The sequence below is a fragment of the Periplaneta americana genome, chromosome 15, assembly GCF_040183065.1.
Source record: "Periplaneta americana isolate PAMFEO1 chromosome 15, P.americana_PAMFEO1_priV1, whole genome shotgun sequence".
NCBI classification, from domain to species: Eukaryota; Metazoa; Arthropoda; class Insecta; order Blattodea; family Blattidae; genus Periplaneta; species Periplaneta americana.
Window position 1 is genome coordinate 474,387 of NC_091131.1, and position 23,519 is coordinate 497,905.

Sequence of the window (23,519 nt, forward strand, 5' to 3'; positions counted from 1 at the left end):
TGAGGTGTAGAAGAAAAGTTTTGGTACCCTTTTTGTTGATTGCGAGAAAAAATGGGCTTTTAGCGAAGTTATATAAAGACAACTGAAAATTAACAGTGAGTTTTTCGATGTTGAACCATATCTAGAAAGTGTTAATAGTACTGAAATGGAAAGAATATAAATGAGGGAAAAACAAGAGATATAAAGGAAAAGATAAGGGATATTGTGAGAAAACAAATAATAATAGGATCTGAATAATTTCAAGGAAAAATTGTTCCGGAGCCCGGTATCAATCCCGGGACCCTTCGCTTAGCGCGAGAACGCTCTACCGACTGAGCTACCCCGGGAACTATACACGACACCGTCACAATTTTTCCTTTTATATGCACACAACTCAAATGAGCTGACAAGACGCCAGAACTCAACTGTGAGTGCACACAATGCTGTATGACTTAATTTGTGGCTTTCTGTTAACGTACCTCCAGTAATGAATATATTATGCAAATCTGGCTTTCAGGTAGTAGCTCCCTTTAAAGCAGGAAATTATTCAGACCTGCTTTACAGGGAGCTACTACCTGAAAGCCAGATATGTATAATAATAGGAACTGTTGAAGCAGATGAAGACAAGAAGTCAAGAACGCAAGAGAGTGCCAAGGTAGGTTTCCCTTACTTCTAGGTAAGCGTTTACGCTTCTTATAAATATGCATAACTGAGCAGTGCTACACACATCTGTACTCCTGTCCAGTTCCAGGGAAAATGCAATAGAAGTGCCCAGAATTTCTTGCAACTGATTAAAAATGTCAGCTGTTAGATCTTGTATATGGCGGGTTACAGTGGCACAAGAGAGGTGACCGGACAGATGTAACAGTTCTAACTGATTTGGGCTTAAGATTTCTGCTGCAGTTTCCAAACACTGTTTCACGAACTCAACTTCCGACAAGCTGCGTAGGGCTTTCGCAATTTCAAATGCTATTTTATAACTTACTGTTAAATCACTCCCTGGTGTTGATGTTAACAAAACATGTTTAAGTTTATCTGTTCTATTGCATGAAACTGTCCAAAACCTTTAACGTGGTTTGTTGTGTAATGTCTTTGGAAATTAAATTTCTTCATGTCCTTTAAAACTTCGTGACACAATAAGCACTTCACTTTTCATAAATAAATACACGTTTTCCCATTCACTGATGAGGAAACCGCTCTTTTATTCCTTCTGTCATGATTGAAATTACTCCGTAACATTGCAGATAGAATTGTACGCCATTTATGAACTGATTCGGTTTCGTTGTGCATACTCAGGTTCCAGTGAAGGAAATGGGCGCTCTTCTACAAAATCAGTGGGCTGCCCAACACTGACATACAATATACTGAAATTCGTAAATACTGTATCTGCGTGTTGTAGGTGTAGAATATGTAATTACTGATATAGGCTAATGATACTAGGTAAAGACGAGCAGAACGTGATCCTCTGGCTGGACCACCGTGCCCACGCGGAGGCAGCTTTCATCAACTCCCTGCAGCATGCAGTGCTCCAGTACGTGGGGGGCAAAATTTCCCTGGAGATGGAAACTCCTAAGCTGCTGTGGCTGAAGCGGAACCTTCGACAGCAGTGCTGGGATCGCGTGGGCTATTTCTTCGACCTTCCTGATTTCCTGACCTGGAGGGCTACGGGTGCAGACTCAAGGTTCTTAGGATGAACATTTTTCATGATTCTGTTCATCATTAGTCACTATGGCAGGATATATCGTGGTAGCATGTTGTAGCAAATAATATAAATTGTAATATTAACAGCTTTCGATCACTTTAAGGAAGCCAAGGTACCTGACACAGTGGCTCAGGAGTTGAAGCACCCAGAATAAAAAGTTTGGTATGTCATTGAGACATGCAGCAGCAGAGCTGAGCATTTATGCAAACATTTTCCGTACTTTTAAACAATGCAATTTGTAGGGGTGAAAGGCGAAGTGTAACTTCTCTTCCAGTGAATAAGTTAGTATGTTTCTTCAGCTTCGTCTTTTATTTGTTTTCCACTTTCGTGTGAGTAATGTGATAATTAGAGCCCGTATTTTATGTAGTTACATGTTCTGTTTCTATATAAGTAGTCGTCGTCGTCGTCATCATCATCATCATCATCATCATCATCATCATCGCTGCAACCCATCAAGAGTCCTGGCTGTCCCAAGAAGTCTTCGCCACTCCTCTCTGTTTTTGCTCTACCAGCCCAGTTACGGACTCCAATACTTTTAGCATCCTTTCTGTGTCATCCTCCCATCTAGCTTTCGGTCTGCCTCTAGTTCTCTGTTCTCCTGGATTATAATATAAAAAGACTCTTTTAGCTGGTCACGAGTCAAATGTCCAGCCCATCTCAAGCAATCAGTTTTTATTATTGTAATGATGTTTGGCTCCTTATATAGTTCATACAGTTCAGCATTATATCGTATTCTCCATTTATCATTTACTTGTACTGGTCCAAAAATTGCTCTCAGTATTTTTCTCTCAAAGATATTTAATCTGTCTATATCTTGTTTATTAAGGGTCCAAGCACTGGTCTAATCAGAGTTTTGTAAATTATGATTTTACTTTTAATAGTTAATACTTTAGATTTAATGTGTCTTATGAAGCCATGATAACATTTATTTGCACAGAGTATTGTTTTCTTAATTTCAAGACTTATGTTATTTCCTTGATCAATCAACGAACCCAGGTATCCCTCATCACGGTTATTTAAACTTTCATTTATCATATCATGATCTTGAGGTTCTTCATTAGTCAGAAGCTTTTTAAAATGTCTCTGCAATCTATTTATAATGCCATCCTTATCTCCAGTTATATTCCCATCTTCATTCCTACATATGGTTAATCTTGGTTTAAAATCTTTTCTATTCTTATTCATTTCTCCGTAAAAAAAGTTTCGTTTCATTCGTACTTCTGTAGTATTGTAGTTCCTCCATTTTACTATGTGCATATTCCCTCTTTTTCCGTCTGTGCACTTTCTTTTCCTTTTTTCTTGCTTCACGATAGTCTTCAAGGCAGATCTTGTGCATCTCATGATACTGTTTATTTTTATCTTCTGTTGCTTGTTTACATTCATCATCACACCATTCATTCTCCTTACGTATATTATTTGTCTTTCCAAGTGTCAATTCCGCTGACTTCTTTATACTTCTCGATAAATGGGCCCATCTTTCTTCAACGTTTGATGACTCGTTTAGTTCTGTATTCCTTAATATGTCCTCTAGATTGTTTACATATTCAAATGCCACATTGGGTTCCTTAAGCTTACTATAGTCAATATTTGTTACTCTGTTCCTCTTGTCCCTTTTCGCATTTGAGATCCTCGCTCTTATGTGAGACAATACTAAATGTTAGCACCTCACATCCATCAAATTCGAGGCATGTCTGTTGTCAATTTGATTGAAGTGCTGTTTGTCCTGTGTACTTCAAGTGGCCAGGTGTATATCTTTATGTTTAAAGGTTGTAGATCCTATCTGCATATTTCTAGAGGCAGCAAAGTTTACAAGTCTTTCTCCATTATTATTTGTTATATCATGTAGATTGTAGGCCATATTTGCTACTATGTCTCGATATTCTTCCTCTCTTCCTACTTGGGCATTGGCATCACCAATGAGAAGTTTGATGTCCTTATATCAGCAAGTACTTGGTGAAAACTGTCTTTCTCTCGTTCTTCTTTCTCTTCTGTGGGTGCATGAATATTTATAATTGAACCATCTTCCCTTGACTCTTATCCAGCATAATCTATCATTGACTGCTTCAAATTTCAATATATTTGCTTTCATTCTATTATTGGCAATGAAGCCTACTCCTAATTTGTGTCCTTCTTTTCGATAATTCCCTCCCCAATCCATCTATTTCTTGTATACATACAATGTGTACTCTAAGTTGCTCCAGTAACATGGCCTGTATAATGAGAGTGCAGTCCATGTTCCAATAATCGCATCATTTCGTTTCCTGGGTCTTCGTAAATCATTCCGTCCGACTGTTGCTTCTTTGGATTTCGTAACAATAATTTTTTTACAAGTTGGGGTTGTCAGTCCCAAGCTCCTGGATGGCCGATGATTTTCTGTTGGGCCTCGCTTGCATGTCTTAGCATTATCCAGGGGTCATGACATCGGACTTGGTAGGAATGAGTTTTTAAATGTCACATAGCCATCAGCAGACTGTGTCCTCGAGTCTACTTACTACCCCTCTGGCCCCCTCCTATATAAGTAGCTGTAAGAAAAGCTAAAATGTTGACAAATCACAACAAAGGGATCATTATTTCGAAGTTTTAAGTTGCACATTTTCGTGAATAATAAATATTTAGGCATATATTACATAGTTTACATATTTTCAAGGGTATTGTATATTTTGAAAGAATAAGTTACACATTTTTTCATCAATTTTCCTTTGACTTAATTCATAAGTTATACATTTGAAAATTGTTTATGAAGCTTGTCCCTTCGTCTTTAATGCATACAAATAATTTCATAATTGAAAATAATGTATTCTGTCAAAAAGAATGGACATTCCTTTGCCATGCGAACAGCTTGTCTGTCCCTTAAGAAGTAACTGTAAAGTAGAAACAAATACTAATGTGAAGGGTGGGTCATTGACTCGTTATATTGCTACTGCGGTGAAGGACAGAGTGAAAATTACCCTGTGGGTATGGCCATGTGGCACAAACACCTCCAATCAGTTGCTCTGAAAGAAAGCAGTAGTTCTTTCAGTTTTCTTGAGAAGCTTATTCTGACATCAGATGATGCAGCTAGCTAGTCTGCTGCTATGGAGTCTCTGAGTATGGGTCAGTCGCATCCAAGTTAAAATATTGGATTTCGATTGACAGTGCCTTTACTAGTGATGATAAAATCGTGCTGTGTAAAGGCATTGGGTGCTCCATGAAGTCAGAATTAGAACAGCATAAAAAACTGAACTTCATGTGAGAAATAAAAAAACATGTTCCGTTGAAAAAACAAGTTCTTCTTACACAAGTATTGTTGGAACCTTCTTCGATTTCTATCAGTGAATTTAATAAAGATTTGTGCACGGCAATGGTTTCTGCAAACATACCATGGTATAAACTTGGCGTGCCAAAGTTTCAACTATTCCTGCACAATTACTGCCACTTCAATATTCCGGATGAATCAGCACTGCAGAAAAATTATTTCAACTCCTGATACACAACGAAAACGACTAGGGCTGAACTTAAGGATTCCTGCATATGGATTATCATTGACAAGACAATCGATGCCTTGGGTCGTTTTATTGCAAATCTCGTCACGGGTAAATTGGACCCAGAGACTCCATCCAAGCCTTATTTAATTTACTGCAAACCACTGGAACAGACAAATCATGCTACACTTTTTCGATTCATCAACAACAGACTTAAGAAGTTAAGAATTAACAAAAAAGGTGTTGGTGTTCTACTCAGATGCAGCATCATATTCTAAAATCTGCGAGTGCCCTGTCTGTGTTTTACCCCAATATGGTTCACTTATGGTTCACTTCACGTGTTTGACACATGGACTACACCGAGTGGCAGAGACCATAAGAGATAAATTTCCTGGAGTGAATGGTTTAAAAAAAAAAAAAAAAAAAAAAAGTTATGCAAATTTCTCTATTTTATGTCTCGTGACGGGAATATTGTACGAAATGGAAATATAAATATTGGAGATTTATCCTTCGAAGAGGTGGAAAAATTCAAATATCTTGGAGCAACAGTAACAAATGTAAATGACACTCGGGAGGAAATTAAACGCAGAATAAATATGGGAAATGCCTGTTATTATTCGGTTGAGAAGCTCTTATCATCCAGTCTGCTGTCCAAAAATCTGAAAGTTAGAATTTATAAAACAGTTATATTACCGGTTGTTCTATATGGCTGTGAAACTTGGACTCTCACTCTGAGAGAGGAACATAGGTTAAGGGTGTTTGAGAATAAGGTGCTTAGGAAAATATTTGGGGCTAAGCGGGATGAAGTTACAGGAGAATGGAGAAAGTTACACAACACAGAACTGCACGCATTGTATTCTTCACCTGACATAATTAGGAACTTGAAATCCAGACGTTTGAGATGGGCAGGGCATGTAGCACGTATGGGCGAATCCAGAAATGCATATAGAGTGTTAGTTGGGAGACCGGAGGGAAAAAGACCTTTAGGGAGGCCGAGACGTAGATGGGAGGATAATATTAAAATGGATTTGAGGGAGGTGGGGTATGATGATAGAGACTGGATTAATCTTGCACAGGATAGGGACCGCTGGCGGGCTTATGTGAGGGCGGCAATGAACCTTCGGGTTCCTTAAAAGCCATTTGTAAGTAAGTAAGTAAGTAAATTTCTCTATTGCATGCAGCACTGCAAGAAACTGTTGCCAGATGTGTCTTTACCTCCACAGCCTGTGATTACTAGATGGGAAACATGGATAGAAGCTGTTAACTTTTTTAACGAACATTTCAAGGCAATGAAGTCGGTGTTGGAAACATTTTCTCCTGAAAGTGCATCATCTATCCATGAGTCTATGAGTGCCTTTTCAAGATTCGAAGGTAGCTTCATCAATAGCATACATCACAAGTCACTTCACTTGGATTTCGAACTGCATTAAAAAGCTGAAAGCTTCTGGACTGGTCCTCCAGGAATCTATGTCTTTAGTGGAAGATGCAACCAATAAACTGAATGTTGTGCCAGGAGCAATCAGTGAGTGTGGTTCAGTAAAATTTAATGATGTATTGAAGAAGAATCCAGGAGACACAACTTTATCCACTTAGAGGTGTGTGCAGCTCCCCTGAGAACATTGTTCAGAGTATCATTCCCCGTCTGAAATACATGCCAGTTACTTCGTGTGAAGTTGAGAGGTCATTTTTCATTTATAAGAATATTCTGATAGAAGGCAATTGATGATCGCAGAAATTATGGAAAATATTTAATCATTAATTGGGCCTCCAAACAAAAATTAAATCAGGTTGAACCACACGTGCACCTGTAATTTCTTCCAGTTCTGTTTTCTTGTCAGTGGCAAAAATACATCAAATATAGCTTAGATTTTAGGTAGCCCTAACATATTTTTTATTTATTACATATTTATCTACATATTTTGCCATTTTTAGCTTCATATTTATGTACATATTTCTCATTTTCATATTGTATAAAATCCGGGTTCTAGTTGTAATATCCATCCATGTTCTCAGCTTGAAAGTTTTCTGTTTATCCACTGGGGCTCAGAATCCTCATTTTCATGTCAATGCTTGCCTTGACTCAGGTATTGCTGGTTCAAACTACCTTTAGCATGGCTTGCATTTGAAGGGAAGTGTAGTGTATGTAAAAGAATTCTGGGTCATCATCATCGTCGTCGTCGTCGTCATCATCATCATCATCATCATCATCATTTTTCACGATTTTTACAACAACACGTCCTTTTAGGCGAACAAATGCATGTTGTTTTTGAAACAATTTAGTCTTTACTTGAACCTAGATCCCAGATCAGGCCACCAGCAAAAGTTAGCATTTCTTATCCTACCAACTTCTCTTGATTTGCAGTCAGAAATTTTTATGGGGCAATACTTTGATTGAGACTGCAGATACCTTGTACCTATTTTTTATTGGTTATTTTACAATGCTTTATCAATTGCTAAGGTTATCTAGCATCTGAATGAGATGTATGTATGTATTGTATGTATTTATTTACACTGCAAGTGGGCAAGCACCTGGTGGCAGTGGTATACACAATATAAACAATACACAATAAAATTACAATTCAATACACAATACAATTATATACACAATACAATAAGAATACAGAATACAATTTAACACAATAATTACAATTAATAATAAAACATAAAATAATCTAATTTTGCAATACAACCTACATATGTATAGGCCCTACATAAGTTTCAACAGAATTTCACTTTACTCTCATCTCACTCACTGTAGTGGCACTATGATGCATTTCACTGACACTTTAGGACACATTTCACTGACACTATAGAACAAATTTCATTGACGCTATAAATTATCACTGATTGGAACTAATCACTGCACTGTAAAACCATAACTTCACTGAATCACCTCGCTTCACTGATACAACAGTTCAAATGAGACAAATAATTACACCCTTATGCATACTTATAAACAGAACTACATTTAAGCTAAGCCAACTACATTTAAGCATAAACACTACATTTAAGCTAAACAACTACATTTAAGCATAAACACTACATTTAAGCTAAATAACTACATTTAAGCTAAGGTGATATTGCTAGCGAAATGACTGCAGTGTCCAGCGCCAAAAGTTACCCAGCATTTTCTCAATGGGTTGAGAAAAAACCTCAATCAGGTAACTTGTCCGCTCGTTTCATAGTGCAGATGCCTTGTACCAACACTAGACTAGAAATGCAATGTTGCCGAATGCTGCAGATGCCTTGTACAAGCAACAGACTAGACATGCTGTGTTGCCAAATGCTGCAGGTCGCTATGTTCGTTGGTGTGTAAGTGGACGTATGAGGCGCACCCCAATGGAAACAAGGGGTGGAGTGAGGACTACTTCCAGCAGATCGGACTGTCTGACCTGATGGAATGCAACTGGAAGAAGATCGGCTCCGTGGCGAAGGCACCAGGTGCACCCTGTGGCAGAGGGCTGACGGACCGGGCAGCACGGGAACTGGGTCTGCCTTGTGGGACGTCCGTTGGCACTTCCATCATCGACGCCCATGCAGGCGGTCTGGGCATGATTGGCTGCTCTGCTGACGTTGTGAGCGAGGATTTCCACACTCGACTGAGTAAGGCAGGCACTGTGCTAAATGAAATGCCAATGTTACAAGACCAACCAATAGTGAATCACTTATTATGTTACAGGCTTGATCTGCGGGACTTCCACGTGTCACATGGCTTTGAGCAAACAGCCGTTATTTGTAGAGGGTGTTTGGGGCCCATATTACAGCGCCATGGTGCCTGGGTACTGGCTCAACGAAGGTGGGCAGAGTGCCACAGGGAAGCTGGTCGACCACGTGATAGACACACATCCTGCCACTGCGCAAGTCAGAATCAAGATCGGAAAGGACGTGTGAGTAGTGCTGTATGTCTGCTATCAGTGCTTACTTACAAATGGCTTTTAAGGAACCCGGAGGTTCATTGCCGCCCTCACATAAGCTCTGCCATCGGTCCCTGTCCTGTGCAAGATTAATCCAGTCTCTATCATCATATCCCACTTCCCTCAAATCCATTTTAATATTATCCTCCCACCTGCGTCTCGGCCTCCCCAAAGATCTTTTCTCCTCTGGTCTCCCAACTAACACTCTATATGGATTTCTGGATTCGCGCATACGTGCTACATGCCCTGCCCATCTCAAACGTCTGGATTTAATGTTCCTAATTATGTCAGGTGAAGGATACAATGCGTGCAGTTCTGCGTTTTGTAACTTTCTCCATTTTCCTGTAACTTCATCCCTCTTAGCCCCAAATATTTTCGAATAATCTTATTCTCAAACACCCTTAATCTCTGTTCCTTTCTCAAAGTGAGAGTCCAAGTCTCACAACCATACAGAACAACCGGTAATATAACTGTTTTATAAATTCTAACTTTCAGATTTTTTGATAGCAGACTAGATGACAAAAGCTTCTCAACCGAATAATATATATATATATATATATATATATATATAATTTTTCCACCTCTTCAAAGGATAAATCTCAAATTTTTATGTTTCCATTTCGTACAATATTCTGGTTACGAGACATAATCATATACTTTGTCTTTTCGGGATTTACTTCCAAACGTATCTCTTTACTTGCTTCAAGTAAAATTTCTGTGTTTTGCCTAATCGTTTGTGAATTTTCTCCTAACATATTCATGTCATCTTCATAGACAAATAGCTGATGTAACCCATTCAATTCCAAACCCCGTCTGTTATCTTGAACTTTCCTAATGGCATATTCCAGAGCAAAGTTAAAAAGTTCTTGGGAATACCAAATTCAATAAGAATGGTATATAAAACTTCTCTCTTAACCGAGTCATGCCTTTTTGAAGTTATGAATAACTGATGTACTGTACCCTCCTTATACTCCCATTTTTTCTCCAATATCTGTCGAATACAAAAAATCTGATCAATAGTCGATCTATTACACCTAAAACCGCACTGATGATCCCCAATAATTTCATCTACATATGGAGTTAATCTTCTCAAAGGAATATTGGACAAAATTTTGTACGACGTCAGCAAAAGTGTTATTCCTCGAAAGTTACCACAGTTAGTCTTGTCCCCCTTCTTAAAAATAGGTACAATTATGGATTCCTTCCATTATTCTGGTACAATTTCCTTTTCCCAAATAGCAAGTACAAGTTTATAAATTTCGCTAGATAATGCACTTCCACCCTCTTGTATTAATTCTGCTGGAATTTGATCGATACCTGGAGACTTGTACTTTTTCAGATTTCCTATCGCAATTTCGACTTCTGAAAGCGTGGGTTCGGGTATAAATGGCTCAGCAGTTTGTATTTCAATTTCGTCCCGATCATTTCTATTTGGCCTATGTACATTTAGTAGTTGCGCAAAATAGTTCTTCCATCTGTTTAGGACTGATGGAGAGTCTGCAAGCAAGTCACCATTCTCATCCTTGATCACGTTTACCCTTGGCTGATATCCGTTCTTAAATTCCTTTATACCCTTATATAAATCTCGAATGTTTTTTTCTTACTATTTGTTTCTACCTCATTCAGTTTTTCCTTCAAGTAACCTCTCTTTTTATTCCTAAGTGTATGACTTGCTTCCCGTCTTTCATTGAAATAATTATCTCTCTTCTCCTCAACTGGATCCTGTAGGAATTTCAATTTTGCCTGTTTCCTTCTTTCTATTACCATGCAACAATCTTCATCAAACCACGGTTTCTTTTCCTTAGTTTCATAATAACCTATGCTCTGCTCAGCTGCAATTTTGATATTATCTCGGATATTTTTCCACACGCTATTAACATCTAACTCTTCCTCAACTTCGTCGGAACTTCCTAAACCTATTCGAAATTTCGACCTGATAATATTGCTTAGTTTCCTCGTCCTTTAATTTCAGAATATTGAATTTACTAATATTAACTTGTTGCTCTACTCGCTTGGCTACTGATAGTCTTTCACTTAATTCTCTAATTACCAAATACTGGTCAGAATTACAGTCTGCCTCCTGAAAGTTTGAATGTCTGCTATACTTGTATGTCTCCGTTTATCTATCAAGATGTGATCTATTTGGTTGTGTGTCAATCCATCTGGAGAAGTCCACGTATATTTATGTATATCCTTATGGGGGAATGTTGTACTTTTGACAGTTAAATTTTTTGATGTCGTAAAGTTGACTAACCTAACTCCATTGTCATTACTAGTTACGTGTAGGCTCTCTTTTCCAATAGTTGGTTTAAAAATATCCTCCGTCCTACTTTAGCATTGAAATCCCCCAATAAAATTTTCATGTGATATCTAGATAACTGATCAAAAGTATGTTCCAATTCATCATAGAAGCTATCCTTTATATCATCGTCTTTCTCTTCTGTAAGGACGTGAGCATTTATAACTATGATATCGCACCATCTACCCTTAAGTACTAAATATGATAACCTGTAGCAGGAACATAGCAATATTTTGAAGGTTTAGGTTTTATGCACGTTTGTCAGAGAACCATCTTCGTAGTCTTTAAAAAGAACAAAGCATTGTTATTGAAAATACCACTTTAAAACAGCTTACACATTTTCACTATTAGGTTACAATGTATTCAGTAAAACCAACAACTTACAAGAATGTGTGATAAGGTTATAAAAACTTTGAAAGGGAGCTGTATCCGTGTTAACATAGAGATTGGAATGTTAGATATCTGAGGAAGAAAGACCAGACTCAAATAGAAACGTTAGAAATTAAATTCTAAAAAATTGTGAAAGATACAGAACAGCATATAAAATGAGAAATTAACGCATAAAGAATGATAGTTGTGTCCAGGCTATATGAAGAAAAAATAAAACTCAAAAGAATAAGAAAGTACATGTAAGCATTAGTCTGTGGACTGCATGGGGAAGAGGAGGTACATAAAAACTAGACCGAGGAACAGAGGGAAAAGCTGGCAGGGCAGTAGGAGACAGAGGGGTGCGAAGAAATCTCCCATTTTTAATCAAGAACTGCTTTTTTCAGAGAAGCGAATATAGCAGATCCCTGTGATAAGAGCTAATTCCAGGTTTACTCGTAATCTTCCTCATTTATAATTCCTGTGTTGAAGATAAGATAGGAATATTTACAGAGATTATTGCGAGATGTAATAAAACGGAGCGAAAGAGAGAGAATAAACAGTGCACAACACAAGAGAATAAACTTCAAATGTAAAATCTTCAGATAATAAAAACCTTGATGACTGGGAATGTGACTTATTTTTAATTCCTACACGTGCATCATTAACAGCTCAGCTTTGGAACAAACATGTTACCGGTAGTTGATAAATTGTCATGTGTTTTGAAATATGCGACCAGCATAGGTTGGTATATTATCATCTTGTGGTTTTTAAGAGACTAACTTGCCGTAGCATTAAATAGTCCACTAATCGCCTATCCCTTGCGTACTGCACTGCAAGGTCGCATGTGTTCTAGCATAGCACCTAGCATTAGTGCTGAAAAGTGGCAAATTAACAAATATTCCTTGCCTTCTTTCTTGAGCTGAGAGAACGTATATGTTTGCCTGTCTTTTTTCTTGCATGCAGCCATCTGATGTCTCCAAGCTGCATTCTGGCTAATGATCAAGCCACACTTCTTTATTGCGTGCACCAATACATTTCCCTCACCTTTCCTAACTACTTCTTCAGTCATAAAAAAATATCCTAATACCATTTGTAACTTCTTGTTTACCAGTTCGAGATCCAACAGCTCCTTGACATTCCTATAGGGCAGTGAAGTAAGAGTAAGGTCAGCCATTTACACTGACCGGCAAAAAAAACCAATCACTTGAAAAAAATACTAAAAGTAAAGTTTAAATGTAAATTATGAAATAATCTCAGAAATAACATAACTGTTATCGTACTAAATTTAAAAATTACACTTTTATGGACTTCTGACATGTAAATTCATGCCTTTCACACCAATAAATCTTCGGTTTATCGCCTAACAACGAAGGAGTGTGTTTCTGTGCTGAACATGTGGGGTAGGCCATCATAAACAATTGAAGAGGTTTTATTGCTTTATTGCTTCCTTTCCTTTCTGAAAATGAATAAAAACTGTCGAAAATGGTTTGTTTGCCATTTCATCAATAAATTTAGTTCAGACAATGCCTCTGTCACCCCAAGACGTTGCCAGAGCTGTCGCTGTCATTGATGACGGACACAGCCTCCGTTACGCCGCTGCTACCATAGGCGCACCATACACCATAGTGCAAGAGACTGTGAAACGGTTCCGGGAAACACAGAGTTACTCCAGAAGACCTGATTCTGGCAGGAAAAGGAAGACTTCAGCCCGAGATGATCGATTTCTCGTCAGCCAGGTTCTAAGAAACCGCCATACTACAGCAGTTGAAGGTCGGATTCGACTGCAACATGTGTGGGGTGTTAATGTGAGCGAGAGAACGAATTTTTCTCATATTAAATAGTAATAATACATATTGGCTATTTCAATAATAGCCGTGTAGTATTCAATGAGGTGGGCGAGACCTCATACAAAATGAATATGTGATGTATACTGTTAGCAAATGATAGTTGTTGAGAACCTTCTGTTACCTGCCATGGATCACAAGTATTACAATATTAACAGATGACAGCTGTTGAGAACCTTCTGTTCCCTGCCGTGGATCACAAGTATTGCAATATTAACAGATGACAGCTGTTGAGAACCTTCTGTTCCCTGCCGTGGATCACAAGTATTGCAATATTAACAGATGACAGCTGTTGAGAACCTTCTGTTCCCTGCCGTGGATCACAAATATTGCAATATTAACAGATGACAGCTGTTGAGAACCTTCTGTTCCCTGCCGTGGATCACAAGTATTGCAATATTAACAGATGACAGCTGTTGAGAACCTTCTGTTCCCTGCCGTGGATCACAAGTATTGCAATATTAACAGATGACAGCTGTTGAGAACCTTCTGTTCCCTGCCGTGGATCACAAGTATTGCAATATTAACAGATGACAGCTGTTGAGAACCTTCTGTTCCCTGCCGTGGATCACAAGTATTACAATATTAACAGATAACAGCTGTTGAGAACCTTCTGTTCCCTGCCGTGGATCACAAGAATTGCAATATTAACAGATGACAGCTGTTGAGAACCTTCTGTTCCCTGCCGTGGATCACAAGTATTACAATATTAACAGATGACAGCTGTTGAGAACCTTCTGTTCCCTGCCGTGGATCACAAGTATTGCAATATTAACAGATGACAGTTGTTGAGAACCTTCTGTTACCTGCCGTGGATCACAAGTATTACAATATTAACAGATGACAGCTGTTGAGAACCTTCTGTTCCCTGCCGTGGATCACAAGTATTACAATATTAACAGATGACAGGTGTTGAGAACCTTCTGTTCCCTGCCGTGGATCACAAGTATTACAATATTAACAGATAACAGCTGTTGAGAACCTTCTGTTCCCTGCCGTGGATCACAAGAATTGCAATATTAACAGATGACAGCTGTTGAGAACCTTCTGTTCCCTGCCGTGGATCACAAGTATTACAATATTAACAGATGACAGCTGTTGAGAACCTTCTGTTCCCTGCCGTGGATCACAAGTATTGCAATATTAACAGATGACAGTTGTTGAGAACCTTCTGTTACCTGCCGTGGATCACAAGTATTACAATATTAACAGATGACAGCTGTTGAGAACCTTCTGTTCCCTGCCGTGGATCACAAGTATTACAATATTAACAGATGACAGGTGTTGAGAACCTTCTGTTCCCTGCCGTGGATCACAAGTATTGCAATATTAACAGATGACAGCTGTTGAGAACCTTCTGTTCCCTGCCGTGGATCACAAGTATTGCAATATTAACAGATGACAGCTGTTGAGAACCTTCTGTTCCCTGCCGTGGATCACAAGTATTACAATATTAACAGATGACAGCTGTTGAGAACCTTCTGTTCCCTGCCGTGGATCACAAGTATTGCAATATTAACAGATGACAGTTGTTGAGAACCTTCTGTTACCTGCCGTGGATCACAAGTATTACAATATTAACAGATGACAGCTGTTGAGAACCTTCTGTTCCCTGCCGTGGATCACAAGTATTGCAATATTAACAGATGACAGCTGTTGAGAACCTTCTGTTCCCTGCCGTGGATCACAAGTATTGCAATATTAACAGATGACAGCTGTTGAGAACCTTCTGTTCCCTGCCGTGGATCACAAGTATTGCAATATTAACAGATGACAGCTGTTGAGAACCTTCTGTTCCCTGCCGTGGATCACAAGTATTGCAATATTAACAGATGACAGCTGTTGAGAACCTTCTGTTCCCTGCCGTGGATCACAAGTATTACAATATTAACAGATGACAGGTGTTGAGAACCTTCTGTTCCCTGCCGTGGATCACAAGTATTGCAATATTAACAGATGACAGCTGTTGAGAACCTTCTGTTCCCTGCCGTGGATCACAAGTATTGCAATATTAACAGATGACAGCTGTTGAGAACCTTCTGTTCCCTGCCGTGGATCACAAGTATTGCAATATTAACAGATGACAGCTGTTGAGAACCTTCTGTTCCCTGCCGTGGATCACAAGTATTGCAATATTAACAGATGACAGCTGTTGAGAACCTTCTGTTCCCTGCCGTGGATCACAAGTATTGCAATATTAACAGATGACAGCTGTTGAGAACCTTCTGTTCCCTGCCGTGGATCACAAGTATTGCAATATTAACAGATGACAGCTGTTGAGAACCTTCTGTTCCCTGCCGTGGATCACAAGTATTGCAATATTAACAGATGACAGCTGTTGAGAACCTTCTGTTCCCTGCCGTGGATCACAAGTATTGCAATATTAACAGATGACAGCTGTTGAGAACCTTCTGTTCCCTGCCGTGGATCACAAGTATTGCAATATTAACAGATGACAGCTGTTGAGAACCTTCTGTTCCCTGCCGTGGATCACAAGTATTACAATATTAACAGATGACAGGTGTTGAGAACCTTCTGTTACCTGCCGTGGATCACAAGTATTACAATATTAACAGATGACAGCTGTTGAGAACCTTCTGTTCCCTGCCGTGGATCAGAAGTATTGCAATATTAACAGATTGGTATTTTGCAGCCTTTTAGAGATGCAATTAAGCTTTTTACTAGGGAGCAGACGTTTCCTTTTTTAGCTAATTATTTATGTTATTATTTTGCTACCTTCTGTTACCTGCCGTGGATCACAAGTATTACAATATTAACAGATGACAGCTGTTGAGAACCTTCTGTTCCCTGCTGTGGATCACAAGTATTACAATATTAACAGATGACAGGTGTTGAGAACCTTCTGTTCCCTGCCGTGGATCACAAGTATTGCAATATTAACAGATGACAGGTGTTGAGAACCTTCTCTGACCTGCTGTAGTTCTACATTATTAAGGTATGACACTGTTGAGAACCTTGTGTTCTCTGCATGAGCACTTTCAGCAACTTTACATGTCGCTTAATGTCTGTTGTAGATTGCTTTTCATTGTGAATTCCAACAAACGTAATGCTCCAGCATTCATTCATAGTTTTCTGCCCTAGAGTAGGTCTATCACTGCAAACCCAGCATTCTGCACTCTTTCCTACTTTGTGCCTTCCTCTTAGTCTCCACATACAAACCGTGTAGACCTTATCTTTATGTTGTCTGTCATCTCGTATCTTCTTCTGCCTGAACTTTTCTTCTGTTCCATTTCTTTCAGTGCATCCCTCAGCAAGCAATTTCTTCTTAGACATAACTCTGCCGATTTCTTTTTCTCTTCCTGATCAGTTTCAGCATTATTCTTTCTTCACCTACTCTTTCTAATACAGCTTAATTTCTTAACCTCTCTGTCCAGCTCACATGTTCCATTCTTCCCCAAATCCACATTTCAAATGCTTTTTGTCGCTTCTCTTCACTTATGTCTCTGCACCTTACAATGCCACACTTCACACTCCACTAGTCTCTTCCTTAGTTCTTTCTGCAGAGGTCCTCAGAAGATGCTCCTTTTTCTATTTTTGGCGTTACTAACCGCCTCCTGACCTGCAGGCAGCAGCTAATGTTACTACCGGTACTAATAGAGCCCGGATGTTTAGGCATTTATAACAGTTAAAATTGGCAGGCAAAAAAGGCAATAGAAACGTTAAAAAAGGCACAGTAGTCTTTGAAAAAGGCATTATAAACTTTTAAAATGCATAATATACCTATTTTAGCAATAAATTTAAATTATATCAAAATAACTCACATATTTACTTTGTAGGTGACACATGTTGACTTATAAAAGACCTTTTTTTCTTGATTAACTGTTTTTTCATAAACCTTACATAACAAAACTGTTCCATTCGTTGAAAACACATGGGCACCAAATTCACTAACGTAAGCACGAAGTTTATTTTTCAATGATTTACTGAATTTAGGCATTCTAGCTAACCGATCCTATACCTTCTGTCACCCGACAATAACTGACTGTTCCTCACTCAAATTTCTTTCTCCTACAATAATAAACACGTGTAGCACAAAATTGTAACAGTAAGATTTGCAGCAAACAATTGGAAATGGTACATGACAACTTCTTTGAGAACGAGCTTAATATTTAAAATTATAAAGCTGATTGTTGGTATCATGAAGACATGACAGTATTATATTTGTAACTGTGGATTGTAGATCATTCATATTACACCAATAGTATTAAAGCACGATTATTAGCAGATTAAGCACTGAAATAAATTACTTTTATTTACTATTGTTAGTAAAGTTAGTCATTGTTTGAAATATTTAAATTTCATACACATTACATACAATTAATTAGAAAATTGCAAAAAAAGAAACAAGAAATATTGCTTTAAAATGACAAAAGAGGCATTTATTAGTAAGTAACACCTTAAAAAAGGCAAAATAAAAATTGGCCCTATCACTTTGATTTACTCCAAATCACATTTATATCTATGCAAATAATGATTTACTTCCACCCAGTAAAAAAGGCATTTTGCCAGACATCTAAGCTCTACTAATAGTATATTCCAAGTATTTGAAGCTGTTCACTTGCTCTAGTGCCTCATTTCGAATTCGCATATTTACCTTCTTTATTTTTCTTCCAATAACCATGGTCTTCGTCTGGTTTGAATGTATCTTCACAGGTCTGTGAGAAGCTTAGCAGAGTCAAGATATTGGCATATTTCACATTTAATGCACAGACAGTAAGATGTCGTGTAAATCTGAACCTTTCTTTTATCTGAGGTGTAATAACTTCACACACCTCATTATCTTCTCCAAGGTTTCCTGACTTCATGTGATTTCCTTTTCTGAGAATATGTGAGAAATAGGGTTGTGTGCCACCCCACTTGGCTTGTTGCGGCATGCTGACAGAGTCAGATGTGTGCTGTGTAACAAACATGAGAACTTGTAGTGGATGTTCTAAAAACTCTTTTACCCCATATCTGGTTTATTATTTTATAATGCAGCTGAAAAAAATTATACAATCTTAGAACTTCGATTTTCATTTATGTACACAACTAATGCAAAAGGCACGAAAGTAATCTGAAAATAAGATCAAATTAATACCTAAGAGTCATTATGTGACAAACACGATGCGGTATGACAGATCATAGCAAGGATTCTGATAGCGTGCTTGCTTATAGACTGCAAAGTTCAGGGTTCATACTGTTAAGGGAGGAGCTTCTTTTTTATTAATTATGCACGTTAAATTCGTTTATCATAATTCTATTTTAAAGCACGATTTATAAATATTCTGTTAACAATAGATCAATTTTCATCGCATCTCTTCAAATGCCTTTCAGACTACAACAATCGACGTAAAATGAATTTCAATAACTGCCAAAGCGATCTCATGTGTATCACTGAGCATGCACAATGCTTTTAATCTGGAACTTGCAAAATTCAGGCAGGTCATTTTTTTTTTCTGGAATTGTACATTACATTTTGCATAAATATAAATCTAAAATTTTTGTTTGTTTCAATTTTCGTACATTTTAACATATAATAACGTAAATTGTAATGCAGAGTACATTAGATTGTGCATTAAAAGCATTGTACAGTTTTTGTTTGGTTTTTGCAATCTCTGTACATTTTAACATATAATAACATAAACAGCACAGGCGAATGCGTGGCAGTGCAGTAAACATGACACGCGTGCACATTACTGGAATGTTTAAAAGGGAGAGTCACTTGCTTTGCCTGTCTGTTATTCAGAAGGTAATCGTACTAAATATTGCATTTTGAGACTGTTCTCGTCTGTTATTAAGAATCTCCGCTATTGGGACTATTTTGCTGTATAAGAATAGGTGTATTTCTGCAGGCACTTCTTAAGATGGCTGTTGTAAAAAGATATCCGCCATTTGGAAGTGTCCTTTACGGGAAGTTGCACTGTACGGTATTGATATTTTTCTTATTTCAGAGTTAAAAGAGGAAGAAACGAAGATGACGAAATTGCTTTTAAACATTGCTATTGCAATAGTAAGTGTATCAGACACTGTTTATGTACCACAACATGTGTATATAAAAGGAATGTAGGTGGCATTGTTGGAATATTAACCACTGTGCAGTACCACACAGTGCAAAATAAGCAATATGCTATAAGAACACTAAATGCTTACGAAAACATGATTTTCTTGTATTAAAAAGAAATCTCGTAACGATGATGCTGTTTACTCATATGACAAAGATGAATCTCTTGCTGTTTGCAGACACATCCAGCAGTACCTGCACAACCTCCTGGTGGACATGGCCCAGAAGCAAGGATTGGAGTCCATCTCCGAGCTGACCAGCAGCATTCATGTGTGGCCCGATTTCCATGGCAACCGCTCCCCCCTTGCAGACTCCTCTCTGCTTGGAATGGTAATGCAGATTGATTGCTTGTTTATAGATTTGTTGGTCATCTGTTTCACTGATTGAGAACAGTACATTTTGGCTGCTCACTCAGTCATTGTCCAATGTGCGTTGTTGGGTAGTCACCCTCCTCACAGTAGCTGTTGGGATATGATGCTCATTCTAACACTAATTTCTCTTACGTTACTCTAGTGCAGCGGTCATCAGCATAGTGCAGCCTCGGACTAACGTCTCTTACTTGCGGATAAGAGACTGCACTATGGTGCAGCTATATGCTCTCTCTTTCTGCTGCACATATTACGTTGCACTGCTTACCCTTTACCCATTTCAGTGAGTGCTGACGACCACTGCAGTAGTGCATTACAGTAGAACCTCTATTATCCGTGGTAATGAAGGGGGTGGGCTGAATGGTTAATCGAAAAAATCGCATAATCCATACATGAAAGATTTTCGTAAATTTAGTGAATAATGTTTACAATCTCGTAACTCCTCCATGGGCTTGTATTGAACCCGCTGGGTAGTGGATCAGAACTTCACTGATTTAAGTCTGGTTGTTAACAATGGGTTGTTAGTTGCAAGGAAACTCCTTGTAATGGCTGTCTGTTGAAAGATAGGAGGAGTGGACGTCTCATGTTGTAGATTTACGTACTTTATACACTTTATCCTTGAATTTTATTAAATTGCAAACAGTTGTGATTCCAATTTCGTATTCTGAGATGAGCCACAGTTTCTCGTTCCCCAAACCACTCTATTTGCACTTTTTGATACTTAATAGCCTACAACACGATTTATTTTGATACTCATGGAAGAAATTTTATACAGAAGTTATACAATACGACAACTTGAACAGTGGACCGTACTGTGTAAGGGCAAAGTGTTGTAATAATCCTCTCTCGAAAAAATAACGTGCTAATATAATGTACAGAACTTTATATATTTCTGTAGCAAAAAAAAGCGAGAGAAAAACAGTCAGATAATCCGACAATCAGTTAATAGGGTGACGGATAATCGGGGTTCTTCTGTATTATTATTATTATTATTATTATTATTATTATTATTATTATTATTATTATTATTATTATTATTATTATTATTATAGCTTTACTAATGAATTGATAGTAAACTGTCATCACACTTTATACAGGTCTTCTTACAATCACAAATTTTTAATATCTTTTTGTAATTTTCTGAGTTATAGAAATATTGGAATCTTGGTCTTCCCAGCAGCCTACTTCCATATGCCTCTTAATTTTTGTTGTATTTTTCAGTCTTTCCTAGAGAAAAAAAAATTATGAATGAGAAATCCGCAAATTCCTACTAATGCAGGTAATTCTGCACGCAAATGTCCAGCGCATTTCAATTTGGATACACTAGCAGTACGTGATGCGGGGTTATAGTGCTGCACGTGCTGCTGGCATACCAGGCCCATATTTTTGGAATCTCATTCATCTTATTCGCGTCTCTGATGACCAGTATCTTTTATTTGTGATGCTGTGTGGCCACTGAAGCTTCGTAGGGAAAGAATATCAATCTGAAATCATTTTCTTCATTATTCACTTTTTCTAACATCCAATTATACAAATTAAATTTAAGGTCATAATCTTGAGACTGTAATTTTTGAACTTCAATTATTTTAACAGTTTTGTTCCCTGTGTTGTACATGCTTTAGAAATTCCTGCTACAGGACTACATTTCAAGTAGACATAGGGTGTGATTTTGTCGCTGTGATAGGTTTGTCACTGGTTCCGACTGTGACTATAGTTCTAAAATCACAGCTCCGATAAATCACCATCTTAGACCGATACGTGATTAATAGGTATGGCGACTGATATATTATACAGTTCCAGAGTCCAGACTACTGTAAGTCAGAACTTGAAGGGACAACATATCTGGGATGTAATTAATCATCATCCCTTTTAGAGGTTAACAAGGGAAACGCTTTGATACTGAAGCACTCACTATTAAGTATGTTCTCCCACAAATGACTCACCTTCGTAAACATTCTTGGATGTGTCGCAGATAACACAGGCCAGCGTGTGGCTTGTTTTTAGTAATTCGCGGGCTGATCACTACTGTTTATACAAAACATGGCAGCGCTATGTGAATGCAATTTGAACATAAGCAGCTGTCGGCTCGTAATGGGCGATATTGAAGTCTTTTGATTAAATATGTTGCTAATTTATATAGTCCATTTTGCTAAAGACCATTAATTTAGAAAAATTTAACACTCATTACTGATTTGTATAAAATCTCAAAGAATTGAATGTTATGGAATATGTGAAAGAAAAGATTGAACATATCACTTGTCACCAGTTAGAAGTAATGGTTTGGGTCTCAGAACGAAGATTTGTGTTCGGTACATCATGGGCTGTACTGTGACTTTTGAGTGTAATATTCGGATTCATTCAGATATACATTTCCCTTGCAGAGAGCAGTAATTATATTCCTTAATTTTGTAAAATGACCACGAATTGAAGACTTCAAGAACCCAGACAAGCTGAGACTTGCAACAAGAAACTTTTACATTATGACTGCTGATATTACCATTGAAATGTGTCCTATATTTCCTGCCATCATCTTTAATGAATGACTCTTTGAATGCCAGGGCATTATAACATTTGCAATCGCCAAGAACCATCCGAACACAAAAATCACACTGTGACAAAATCGTTATTAATGTTATTATGTATCACAGTGATTTTTCCGGAGCCGTGATGGCAAAACATTGTCACACCTCACCTCTAGTTCCAAGGTAGCTTCTATTTTATAAGTTTTCCATAAGTCCCTCCTGTGTACAAGAGAAAAAAAAAGCTCTTTTGTCCGATTTTTGCTATCAGCTAATTTTAGTATTATATTTCTATACAGAAATCAGCTTGTTAAGAAATTTACGTTTTGCCGCACGACTTCTTATTCTTTATGTACGTATATACTGTACATTCCACATTGAATGTATGCCGCTGCCACACTGAACCACAGCCCAACTAGAACTGATGTAATATGTACTCCTGTTGTATGTTTATCAAAAGATATTGCAGCAGTGCACAGCGGCTAGTGGCTGGTTACACTATACCAATTGTTAGGTTGACATGCTTGTCACTTGGTTTTTTTTTTTTTTGTTAATTTGGCTGTCAAATGACTAGTTGATAGATTTCTTGATTTATTCGTAGTTTATTTAACAATTTGTACTGTGATGCTGAAAAGCACTGTGAGAGTGAAGCAATGCTAGAGTAAGATCAAAACTACGCAGGGACGGATGTTCACCCAATGCTTTGGATGGCTTCCAAATAGCCGTTGTTCTATTCTTTGCTTCAAAATAACTGAACGGTTGCTGCTGGCTTGTGGGATACGCTTAAAAATGTGCTCTGAATATCGGGAGCCCATGATTATTATTAACTGGTAATTTGTATTTATGTGACCTATCCACTGTACAGAACTTGGGTCACTACCTATCATCAGAACACAAGTCTAGTTCATTTGCAGACGTGACCTTATTGCTTTGTGCATTCATTTTATTAGTTAAACATTTCTGATTGAACGTGAAACATTCTTTAGTTTTTATATTTTCTCAA

General features: G+C 37.9%; 1 protein-coding gene across 1 annotated transcript in view; it reads left to right on the plus strand.

The window, feature by feature from the left end:
* The window catches only part of LOC138715783 (FGGY carbohydrate kinase domain-containing protein), a 45,310-nt gene that overhangs the window by 8,247 nt on the left and 13,544 nt on the right, over window positions 1-23,519 (plus strand). Inside the window, exons 3-6 of the mRNA XM_069848847.1 lie at window positions 1,420-1,660; window positions 8,435-8,745; window positions 8,822-9,029; window positions 19,809-19,959. Of these exons, the coding sequence (XP_069704948.1) occupies window positions 1,420-1,660; window positions 8,435-8,745; window positions 8,822-9,029; window positions 19,809-19,959 (911 nt within the window). The remainder of the gene's footprint in view (window positions 1-1,419; window positions 1,661-8,434; window positions 8,746-8,821; window positions 9,030-19,808; window positions 19,960-23,519) is intronic.